The 12,799-nt window shown below is 39.6% G+C and overlaps 2 protein-coding genes across 2 annotated transcripts in view; both read left to right on the top strand.

The window, feature by feature from the left end:
* errfi1a (ERBB receptor feedback inhibitor 1a) overlaps nt 1–3,529 on the top strand; it is a 4,472-nt gene extending 943 nt beyond the window's left edge. Inside the window, exons 2-4 of the mRNA XM_037678752.1 lie at nt 1,310–1,521; nt 1,660–1,739; nt 2,367–3,529. Of these exons, the coding sequence (XP_037534680.1) occupies nt 1,364–1,521; nt 1,660–1,739; nt 2,367–3,388 (1,260 nt within the window). The 5' untranslated portion in view covers nt 1,310–1,363 and the 3' untranslated portion in view covers nt 3,389–3,529. The remainder of the gene's footprint in view (nt 1–1,309; nt 1,522–1,659; nt 1,740–2,366) is intronic.
* Nucleotides 1–12,799, top strand: part of LOC119411820 (E3 ubiquitin-protein ligase TRIM62) — a gene marked incomplete at its 5' end in the record, with an annotated part of 294,497 nt that overhangs the window by 94,552 nt on the left and 187,146 nt on the right.

Genomic DNA, 12,799 nt, shown 5'->3' with positions numbered 1-12,799 from the left:
CAGCATTATCTGATCAGAACTAATGGAGCAGAAGAATTTCTCCAGAGGTGGGCTAAAGCTCTGCGTGGTTACATCATTTGTTTAATCCCGTTGCCTGTAAATGCTCCCGTGGTTAACTGCCAGAACGAACCGTCTTTGCACCTGTTGCAAGAGGAAGCACAAGCCCCTGGGGGTTCATTATCAAGGATCATGTTGCTTCCCGTCCAGCCGAACCGAATGGACAGCCCTGGACGGGGACATTGCATGCCTTGTTGGGCAGCAGGGCTCAGGCCGATGCACCCTGTGCTTCCTGTTGTTTTAGAGCTTTGTTTCTCAGCAGCTGTCGGGTCAGCTCATAAATATGGCTCGAAGGAGACCAGGAGCGGAGGGGGTCGTGTTCTCCTCAGTCATCACTCCTACATTATGAGGAGTGTCTGTCTGAGCGTGCACACACCTCGCATGGGTCTCCAGAGGAGAAGAGCGCCCTTTGAGTCCGTTTTAGAAAACAAAGACGGTGTTAAAGACTACTAATGGTCTATTTGAGGACCGCTGAGCTCCAAGCATGAGCCACGAACTAAAATCAGCTCTCCAACAGAAAAAATATTTTTTGTGTGAATTTTTAGCACAGTTCTGCTTAGACTGTGACCCTGCAGAGTCAGCCAAAAGCCAGGTCAGATTTAGCTCCCAGCAAACGACCGACCCTGAAATATCAATATGCTGTTACGCTCCCACCCCTCCGAATATTGTATTCATTGTTTACCCAGCTCTGACACATACTTGACATGACACACACATGACATTAGGAGCTCTTGCAACATCAGGTATATCTCTGGTAGCAGGAGGAGCCCCTTAGTTTCCTATTCAAGACGAGCAGGATTGCATCAGTGGAGCGTGGCACAGTCAAGTTTTAAAATAAACTAAACTTATGATGATGTTCAGCCTGTAAAACTGAACACTGACTGTTGTTCTTAGGCTTGTGTAGACTCTGGCTTTATGTGACATGTAAAGTTCAGACAAGGTGTAAATGTATTAATTTTAATAAACCGCTTTAGGTATGTTAATAAATAGGAAACATCTTAGTGTTTTTAGTTCTTCAAAAGTAAACCTGCCCATAAAACAACTTGGAACAATCATTGTTGGGTCTCTTAAGTAACATAGAAGTCACTTGTTTTCTTATTTGATACGAGGAGTTCCTTTTTCTGACTTCAGGAGCAGATGTTGGGTCTGCAGGTGTATTTTGTAAGCGTGCTTCATGTTCTTCCAGCCTGCTGTTGCTTTCAGCCTTCTGTCTTCACCGTTCATTCACGGCTGCACTTTGGCTGTGTTTTAGGTTGAGCAGAAGCACGGGCAGCCAGCCGGGTGATCTGAGTGTTTCCTGGCTTTGATGCGATCCGACTGTACCTGGAGCATGTCCACAGTGGGCCTGACTGCCCAGGAGATCTCTTTTCCCATCACAAACCCCTTCCTCCGGGGCAGCTACTGTCACAGCATGGCTGGATCCAAGCCCTCCTGGCCCCCTTATCATCACGAGCCCTCGGAGAAGTGAGTGTTCAGCAGTCGTTTAGTGGAGAGCAATGATTTATCAGACATGACATGTTAATGTTATATGGCTCAGATCAGTTTAAAATGTTGCTTAACTCCCATGAAGTTGCTAATCTGCAATGTAATTATCGTTTCCAGGTTCTACTTTGCTATGGACACTCCAAACATAGATCACAGTTATCGAACACAGCAAAAGGGGCCACCGCCAACTTACGAGAGTAAGTGCACAAGTTTGCTCTGTCAAAATACACTACGTGTTACCGCCAAATCATCTACCAGTGCATGTATAGGAAATGTGGTTGTGTGATAATATAAACAGAGTAGGGATGCACGATATTATCGGTCGATATTAGCAATAAAATTAAATATCGAACATCGGCGATTCCACTAGAATAACTCAACGATATAAAAGGTACAAATTTGCACGGTTCAAGTGTTGTTATTGTGTTAGAGAGAGTAAATGTCATGAATAAATTTGACATTAAACATAATCCAAGTTGAAGTGTTGCATCATTTTCAGCCCCCTTTTTGGCATCTGCATTTGGTAGCAGGTCAAATTAACAAAGATCATGCAGAATAATGTAGTATTTTAATTCCACAGCAGAGAAAGCTATGTAGTCTCTGTAAGTAGGTCTAGGAAAAAAATATTGGTATTGGTATTGCTTATCAGCCAAAAGAGTTTTAGCATATTGGCCAAAAGTCCAATATCGTACATCTCTAAAATGGAGGTTGATGATTTTTCCATAATTTGGTCTTTGGAAAATATTGTGAGCAAACTTTATCCATTAATCCCAATAATGCATAGGTAATGATTGTTTTTTTTTTATGTTATTTTATTTTTTTAGGACACAAACACAGTCCCAGCTCACAGAGATTACCTCCAAAGAAATCCCGGCCCACCCATCTGACCCTGTCCTGCACTGCAGACTCGTCCGCTTCAAGTCCTGCTGATGACGACCAGGTGGTCCCCTCATTCCAGAGGCTCTCATTCAATGAGTACAGCAGCCCACCAGCGACGCCAGACAGATGTTCGAAGCCTCTTCCACCCATCCCCCCACAAACAGATATCTCCCCTGAGCAGGCTATGGACAGTGAGGTAGAATTTTTCACAAATACAGACGAAAGACACCACCTGGTGTCTAGTGTTGACCAGTGTTCCAAATCGTCTCCTTTTCGATATGGATTTCCCAACCGAAGGAGCTTCAGGGACTGTGGGCAAATTAATTATGCTTATTATGATGGTCCTTTAGGACCGCAAAGCCACCATCAGCCCCAACAGCACCATCAGCCGCATCCACCACAGCAAGCGCGAGAACATTATGAACAGAAGCGACCGGAACCACCTGAGCCAGTGGTTTGTCCGAGACCGCAGGACAAGACTCAAAGGAGGCTACGACGTTCTCACTCAGGCCCAGCAGGCTCTTTACACAAGCCCTCACTACGCCTCACATGCCCCAGACGCCATGCCAGCGGTATGGATAAGCCAGAAGTACCACCTCCCATCCCTCCACGTATACTGAAGTCCGGAGACTGCCGCCGCTGGTCAGCAGAGGTCTCGTCTGGGGCTTACAGCGATGAGGACAAACCACCCAAGCTGCCCCCAAGGGACCATTTGTCCAGAGGTAGTTCACGCACTCCCAGTCCCAAGAGCCTACCCTCGTACATCAATGGCGTAATGCCCCCTACACAAAGTTTTGCACCAGATCCGAAATACGTAAGCGGTCGGGTTGGTTTACACAGACAGAACAGTGAGGGCTCTCCCTGCATCCTTCCTGTGATGGAGAATGGTAAGAAGGCCAGCACCACACATTACTACCTTCTGCCTTCTTGTGACTGCCATGCCAAGAGGAAAGTGGATTTAGTTTAGTTTGAAAGGTTCTAGTTGAAGTAGTAGAGGACTCTATTGTTGATGAGCGAAAAACACTTGACAAATTAGTGAAACCAGGCGCTAACAACCGTCAAACTGCTGCTTTTACTTGTTTTGTCTTTGTTTGTTTTTTTGTTTTATACCCCATGTATTTTTAACCCACAGGGTATGTGTGCACTGTATACAGTTACTGGTAAATGTTGGAATAGCTATCACAACAAAGATGCTCCAAGTAGAAACTATCAGACTAAAGATTGTGGGCAAAATTCAACATTGTAGAGCTTATTTTTGATATATTCTTACATGAAATTCAATATTACTGTACTGTTTTTGCTGATAACGTGGTATAATTGAATGGTCCAAGCAGGTCTTGAGCTCAGTGTTGCTCAGTGTTTATGTCTGGAATGATGGGGATGTTTTGCATGATTCACATGGGATTTCTTTGACAATGCTTTTGTATCTTACGAGGACAAAAGGTCAGTAATGTAACCATGTATCACTTAATTAATGAAGTCTAAACCCACTCTCAGTGGATTTTTAACAAAATGAAGGATATTAGTACAATTTTTGCCACTCTGGTTGCTATTGTGTAGTGAGAAAATCATGATTTCCTTTCCTGGACATAGTTTCAGTCAATCAGGCTGACTATGCCGATGTATACATTTGTGTGTTTTTTTTTTCCCACATTGCACATTGTTTCTGGTAGCTATGCATGTTTCCTTTGGAATGTCCGGTGCAGCTTATATCTTGAAGTTATCTCTGGATGAGCGTATTTTGTGTGTTTGTGAAAATGAACAGCAGTTGTGTTGAGGTGATGCCGTGAAGAGTGACTTTCTGCAATCACTTGAGAATCGTTGACAGAACTTGTTACCGTGTGCTGCTTGTTTGCGGCGCACACACTCAATTATTTTCTGTCTGTGTTTAAAGTCTGTTTGGTTGCACAGAAATCAGTTTATTTAATGTGAGTCAATATATGCTATTCTCGGTGAAAATCTCCCAAACGGTTGGAGAAACATAGTTTTTGGTTAAGCTGTGAGTCATTGCTTGAAACAAATTCGCCTCGACTCCTACCTCATTTTGATGTTCACCCCGTATTTTACTTCTTTTTTTTTTTTCCCCCCAATTTAAATTGTTCCCAAAGGTAAAACAAGTAAGGAGTTTTAATGTACAGACAATGAAATCAGCCTCGTATGTGACAAAGTATCGGGTGTCGTATTTCATTTACCCTTTGCTTAAGTCACTTCTAACCAGATATCCATAAATGGAGATTTTAGAACATGCAGATCTTAGATCAGGGAGGTTAGCCTAACCAGTTAAAACACACACATTTGTGAAGACAGTGCAGGGTTTACCTGCCTGACACAGACTTTCCTGTTCTGCACATGCATTCCTGTCTTACGTGATTGCAGTGGGTGTGGTTTGAAAAACTTTGGCTGCTGGCAGCCAAGGATATGTATGAGCTTTACTGTTTTAGATTATTCACAAAGCATCAGGATGTTAAAGAAATTGTAGCACATGTATTGAAGAAAGGTGTTCAGTTTGGGAAACGTAACTGCTAAGGTCAATCGGTCATTGAAGTATACTCCCCACCCCCACCCCCCCACACACACACACACCTTCTCACAAACCTTCCCAACACCATATTTCTTTTGACTTAAATGTTTACATCTTCCACTGTTTAATCTTAAGGTATTCATATGTCTTATTATAAATGATGAAACTGAATGAAGACGAGCGTATCAAGGTATGACTTCTCTGCTGTGGTTAAGACATGCACTGGGAGCGCTCAGTATACTTTGTACAGTATTTAACAATTCCATTTGTTATTAGTTGAAAAGTATGTTGTCTTTTAAAAGAAAGCAAAATAAAATGACTTATTTATGAGCTGGCTTCAGTCTATTTATTCATGTTTTTTGTGTTTTTTTTTTGTTTTTTTCCTTTCGAATCCACGAATCAAGAGTGAACTCTACTCAGCTGCTTGGCCTGTTTTATCACCCACACGCCCTCATGCTGTGCCTTATTGTGACTGGCCTTTATCCAGAGAAAGAACAGCGACAGGTGCACAGTCTGACACTTCCTGGTTAAAATGCAATTTCCTCTTGCGTGACTGCTTCAGTGCTCTCAGAAAAACGGCTTAGCACTCGCAGGTTTTAATGCTTTTATAGCAACGTTCAAAGTGTTTAAATCTTGACTCAGGTCCATGTGGCTGTAGGCTTCGAGCCAGTGAACCACATGGGGCTGCAGAGGTCAAGTAACGATGAACTCGGCTGCAGTTTCAGCTGCTGCTACATATATTGTCCCCCAAGACCTCTCACTGAGGCGCTGAGTTGCGTTCCTGCAGACTCTTGTGTTAATTTATTTTTGAATTATTTTCTTCACGGAACAAAAGGAGGCCAACTACTCGGGCCAGAAACCCTTTCACCTGGTTCGCTCTCAGGTGAGCTGTTCGGAGACAGCATGAGTGGTAGCTATGGCAACAAAAGCGAGACGAGCTGCCTGTTTTTTTAAAGGTCTGTTGGAGGAAATTGAAAAGCAGCCTAGTTTATGAAGAGCCTCTGATTAAACGAAACGTCTTTTGCAGCCTAGTTTGTTTTGGGGCTCTTTCCTTTTACATTTACTCCGGGGACACTGCTACGTGCAACTTTCTACAACTATTTTCCTGCAGACCTGTGTTACTTCAGTCGAATTTATGTGTAATTTAGTGCATGTTGGTGTTAAAATATATGGTTTGAGTAGATAAGATTGTTACTCTCTGTAGACAGCAGTTAGAGCAGTCTCTATGTGGAGAATCAGGAGGAAGTTCTCATGAAGGAGCCATTTTAATCATTCTGAAGCTTATTCCAGAACAGTGTTTAGCTAAGTCAAATCAAATATTTCATAGTAGCGCACACAAGTCAATGGTTAATTACAGTCAGGACTGATTTTGTTGGAGTACAGTCTGTGCTTTCTTGCAATACGTTCTGAGTGAAATGAATGTTGCGAAATGGTCCGTTAAGCGTACCCGCTCGGCACAATAATCTGATGCAAAAGTAATGTGGCGTAAAAATTCACCACAAGGTGATTGAGCATCTATGAAATCTCTGAGGCTTTAGATGTTTCAGAAATTTGCTCCTAAGTAAGGCTCTGCATTGAATAGTTGTTAAACTTATGAAAATGTCTCACTGGATCTTCAAACGTGCATAACTCTGACTGTTGTCTACTGCATACTAACAACTCCACTGTGACGCAGCTTTAAAAAAAGTCTAAAATATCCAGTTTATTCAGAATTTAATTGATGCATTGAACCGAACTTTGTTTTACTCAGCAAATTTTCAGGCCTCGGAGTCCTTGATGAATGACTGATGGTTAGACCTTGTTTTAGAGACAATTTATTACTGTCTTTATGATTACTGTCCCATTAACTGATCACCTCTCCTGGTTTGGCTAAAAAGTTCATGACTGATGATAATCGTTGAATGCGTGTCAATAAGAAATAATTATGTACATCATCAACAAAAAATACTTATAAATCCTAAATAAATCACATTTTAATGGTAACAGGATTTCCTCTCATGCTTTTAAGAATGTATTCTGCATTCTCAAGGCCATCCATCCATCCATTTTCTTTACCCGCTTATTCCATTTTGGGTCACGGGGGTCGCCGGTGCCCATGTCCAGCAATCACTGTGCGAGGGGCGGGGTACATCCTGGACAGGTCTCCAGTCCATCACAGGGCCACAAACAACCATTCACTCTCTCACTCACACCTAGGGACAATTTAGAGTTACCAATCAGCCTAACATGCATGTTTTTGGACTGTGGGAGGAAACTGGAATACCCGGAGAAAACCCACGCATGCACGGAGAGAACATGCAAACTCCACCCAGAAAGGCCCCTGGACCGGGGTTTGAATCAAGTACCTGCTCGCTGAGAGGCAGCAGCTCTACCAGTTGCGCCACCGTGCTGCCCCATTCTCAAGTCGATTATACTAATAAAACTAATTTGATTAAAATAAACTGAATACTGTAGAGACTTCATAAAAGAGCCTTATTTTCTTATATGCAAAAACTGTCATTTTTATCAGTGAACTAATTTAATAAATAACATATAGACCAAGTCGTGTTTTGCTCTTTTTCTATTAGCCATCCTGTTTGATTGATTATTTCATAATAACAACAGGCAATGACATAGCAAAGAACTGAATATATTATACAATGAATTATAAATATGGAGAATACTCAGCAGCTATTTGGGATTAAATATATTTTATTATGAAAACAAGTGAAAAATAAACTCTTTCATCCATACTGTACTCTAACTTACTGTAGAGTAAGACACATATAGCCTAAGACGGTCTAAATGTTTGTCTGTGCAGAAATTTTAGCCCTATATTTTACTTAAAGTTTATGTAAAAAAAGAAAAAATATAGTGTCTGGACTGGATATTTTCAAAATCAACTTATTTATCCTTTTGTTTGGATATGATTTGTCTTATTGTTTGCTGTGAGAGGTAGACGGAGTTGTGAATATTTAACTCAAGCTGAAGTGCTGCTGGTTAAAATTTACTCAGCTCAGGGTGCTAAAAGAAGCAGCACATTCAGTCAATGTAAACGTGTTTGTGTGTTTCTTATCTATGAACACTAGAGGGAGACAAAAATCACTTTATGGTTAGGATCTAATAGCGCATGTAAAAATATTCTTGGGTGCTGTATAATTTCTTTTTTCTTAAATTATTGTAAATGAGAAGCAATTTATTGTTTGGCAGAAAAATACCTGTGCATAATTTAAAGAAAAAAATGAAGCTACTATTGCAGAAGACTTTAGATGCGTTTTTGCTTTGGTTTGACATGGAATATTTTCAGATCACTATTTCACAAACTATTAGAACCTGTAATAAATTACTTGGGTTAGTCTGTTGTTTAATGTCACCATTGAATCGTTCTGCAAAAATAAAAACCTGTATAATCTAATTCATCTCTGCCACCTAGTGATAGCAAACTGTAATGACTCAGAGGGCCTCGGCCTCAGAAGAAAGTTTTGCTTCACTGACAAACAGCTAATTGTTTATGTATTAATTTATCACAAATGCTGACTTTAAAACAATAGGGCTTATCTGACACAGGAAAAAAATCCTGCATGTGAGAGGGTTATATGAGTGAAGACAAGAAGAGCTATCCAAAAATAAAAGTTAACACAGTAAAGAACTGGAATGCTCCGTTGAGGATTGTAATATATATATATACAGTATATACATATATATATATATATATATTTTTTTTTTTTTTTTTGCACACGAACAAGAGAAAAGATCCTGAAAGTCTCATTTATTTCATCCATCTATTATCCAACATTTTTCAGTCAGGTCATCTGGACAGTTTCTTTTTTTGTGTTTGCTGAAACATTTCACCTTCGGTCCGGAGTCTTCATCAGTCAAGGAAACACACAACAAAACTGATTCTTTCCCCAACAGCGTACTCTAAAGTGGAACAAACCAGTTCTAGACCATCTTATCACAAGCAGATATTATTACTGTTTTTCTTTTACGTTTTATACTTTTGTTGGATGTAACTGGGACCCTGTGTACACAATTTGGTTCCACCACATGTGCTGCATGTGGTGCAAATGACAAAGAAACTCTGACCCTCTCTGATATATATATATATATATATATATATATATATATATATATATATATATATGCATAGTTTGTTTTGCTGCCAACAATGTTGTTAACATTTGAATTCTAATGCAAACAGCCATTACACATTGAAAGGTGTGGTCTTTTCAAATGTCTTTACCAGTAGTGCATCTTTATTAGTGGAATAATTACAAATTTTCTGACTTAATAAATTTACAGCCAGTCGTGCTCTTTTAATAAATCCAAATAAAGTGAAAAAAAAAAAAAAATGGAGGACAAGCAGCGATTTTTTTATTATTTTTTTTATGCGGGCTTACAAAACATAACAAAATGAAAATTATTTTCTACACAATAAAACTGGTCTTATTAATATTAATAATAATATCAATCAACCTTTATTTAGACAGGTAAATCCCATTGAGCCTCGAGGACTCATTTACAAGAGAGACCTGATTTCAACAAAGAAAGATGACAACAATGGACAACAGCAACAACAATAAACAATTATAAAAAGTCATACTGCAGGGTTTTTTTTTTTTAACTGATACTTTTTTAATAACTGATAATTTGTTGTATAAATCATTTTCACTGATAAAGATTCCTTCTAGTTTTGCACTTGGTCAAAGTGAAGACGTGTGAGGAGCTCATAAATTACCTTGTCATGTGTACAATGTTGGTATGAAAACAAGAAAGATGTTTCTGTCAAGCGCCTTGCTGCTGCCTGAGAGACAAAACCCAGGGATTGTTTACCCGTAATTTCATAGCAACGGTTGCTAACAACAACCCGGGACGCTGCTGCTGGACTTTTGACTGTTTTGAAGGAGGTCGCTGGGTCTGTTATTTTTAAAACTTTCTGCTGGTAAGAGTTTTAAAAAATCCTTGTCCTAAACAATCAAACACATAATGTATAACCAAGCTTTTAAATTTTTCATAGCAGTTAGCAGAATAAATAAAGGTTGATTGATTGATTACTTGTTCCTACGTAACTTACGTCGTAAGCGTCAGCGTAAAGCGGCTAGTACTGACCCAAATGTGAACACTGTGCAACAAATGGAATGGCATACTGAAAATGTATTATTCTCAAACTCAAAACTTTTCTTTTCCAAGCAATAATCAATCTGTAGCATCATTTTGATTCAACTATTTGTAGCATTTCCAATAGGTGAACAACCCAATGAGGGAGAGTAACTCTCAAAGCAACTATCATAAGTTTGATTCTAATATGTTTAGTGAAATACAGTTTTTAGTTTTTTTTTAGTTTTGCTTTGAAACTGAATTTGAAGCTAAATAACTTTTTTTACTATGTGGTTTAAGATCAGTGATAATTCAGACACTCATTAATATTTCACCAACTATAGCTTTTTAAAAATATTATTATTCTATATAGCTCAGTGTAACCATGCTCCAGAGAAGAACTGCAAAGAGTACACGCTCAGACAACACTGAGATGGATACTGAAGGTACGGGTGAGTTATTTTTGGTTATGTTGTCTTTTTTTCGCTATGCTGTTCCCACAGCAATGTTCTTTTGCCACTTGCTGGAATGTGTGCCTTCATTTTTGTTAAGCAGAATCAGACATGGCTAAACTTCAGAGACAGGTCAGGATCATGGAAAGAGATCGGAAGGCCTACCATATCAAAGCTCGGGAACAGATCCGCAAGCAACAGTCAGCAAGAAATACACTGAAATTCCTTTGTGAAAAGCGAGTGTTTTTATTTACAACCGTTTGTGTTTTGTGATGGAAGGCAGGAAATAGAGACGCTGCTGAAGGAGCAGGAGGAGCTGCATCGAAACCTTGGTGCCTGTAAGAGTTTGTCTCGCCAACATCAAGACGTTGAGCACACTCAGAGTCTACAGGCTCTACTCGAGCAGAGAGACATGATAGAGAAGGAGATGGAGACAGAGAAGCAAAGTCAAAAACAGCTGCAGGCAGAGGTGGATTGAGCTTCTCATCTCATTCAATGTGTACTGAGATTTTTGGTCAGACAAGCCACAGTTTATGTCACGTGTTTGTAATGTGGGCAGATCTCGAGCGTTGAAGTGAAGCTGGCAGAGCTGAGAAAAGGAGTGATCAGTTCCAATGATTCACAAAGTTCGGAGGCACGAAAGACCCAGAAGGGCATGCTCACTTTGGAATACAAGCTGGAACGGGTGAGTTATGATACAAAATTCTTCTGTTTTCTTTTCTTCTGTTTTGTTAAACTTTTTATTGATCTGATGTTTAGGCCTCCACTCGCTTCAACGAGCAGGTGACCAAAAACTCCCACCTGAAGGAGGAGCTGCAGACTCTTCAGATGGAACGAGCTCATTTTCAACAACTGCACAACAGACTGAATAAGGTAAGAGACCAAAACATATATTATTCTGATTCAGTAAGCTGTTTTTTTTTTCAGCTTGTCTATCATTTTTGTCCTTTCCTCTTGAGCAATAATTGTCAAATTATACTGTGTTGCAGGAGCTACAGGAAATCAATAAGAGCATTGAAGAAATTCTCAACCTATCCGCTGCTGCTTACGATGCAAGGTGAGATCTCAAATTGTGATATAATGTTGAACAGATCAGAGCGAAATTAAATTCATATATGTTACCTGTATGTGAGGGAGGAGGCTCAGTCCAAGAAGAACATGATGAGGGACAAAGCAGCGAAGGACCTTATCCAGTACAACACTAAAATGAAGGAACTCGAAAGAATTATTGCTCAAGAGTTTAACCTGAAAGAGTTCATGAGCACCAAGTGCAGTGGGAGGATGGAGGAAGACGGCGAACATGAAGTGACATCCAGACAACGTAAGACATTTTCTGTTCAAGTCAGTACTTTCAGCTTATTGATAAGCAAACATTGACTATGGCAAGTAATGCAGGTTGTATATTCTGTGGTTAATAAATATCACACGGAATAATAATTCATTTTATTCCTCTATAAGCAAAAGCTGGAGGTTATTGAGAATATTCAGGATTTGCAGTTCTGCACTGAGTTACACAGGTTTTTTGAGTTTTAGAACTTCTTCTGAAAATCATATTTGTTTTATTGTAATCGAATATAAAATACTGTGTACTTTTATATTTTCACAAACAACGTCACTACAGCAATGTCTACAATAGGCTGTAAAATATCTTCAATGTTTGTGAAAACATTTTAAAATGCAACAAATTGCTCTATGTAGGAGATGAATCAATTGTAGCACTGTTAACACAAATGTGGACCTTGATAGCAAAAACATTCACACATCAGCTGAACGTTAAATTTTGATCATCTGCATTTGGCTTAGACACCAACATACCACAATTGTGAAATCACAATCAGTCGTGCCAGTTTGTCCCTAAACTCTGGAAATGAAACAAAGATCAACCTAATAATGTTTCAGACACTAGAAACGTGACAGCTAGAAGTAAGAAAAGAGAAAATCTTCCCCCATTACATGGGGATACTTGCATTAAATGATTGTGATGTACAAAATATTTTAACTAATTCAGTCAGCAATTAGACTTTGCAAGATTATTTGAGTAGTAAATATGTGAAGCAACGATTTTGAGAAGTACATGATAATGGCATTCCTGCTAATGATGATTGTCATTCATAAATTTGTTCTAAATCAGCTGAGATGTTGTGTTTTGTGCTTACTAGTGCCTGATCTGAAAGAACAGAAGGAGGTGGACTCAGGGGACGAGCCCCTGGATTCACTGGAGGAAGTGTTTGAGCAGATCCAGACTGTGACAGGAGAGGACAACCTGGATCTGCTGGTCAGCCGGTTCATCCAGGGTAAATCTTTTATGCACATTCATGCACAAAGACAG

Source organism: Nematolebias whitei, chromosome 7, assembly GCF_014905685.2.
Source record: "Nematolebias whitei isolate Nwh7 chromosome 7, NemWhi1, whole genome shotgun sequence".
Taxonomy (NCBI): Eukaryota; Metazoa; Chordata; class Actinopteri; order Cyprinodontiformes; family Rivulidae; genus Nematolebias; species Nematolebias whitei.
The sequence above is the reverse complement of the archived record's forward strand: the minus strand, read 5'-3'. Positions and strand labels throughout refer to the sequence as shown.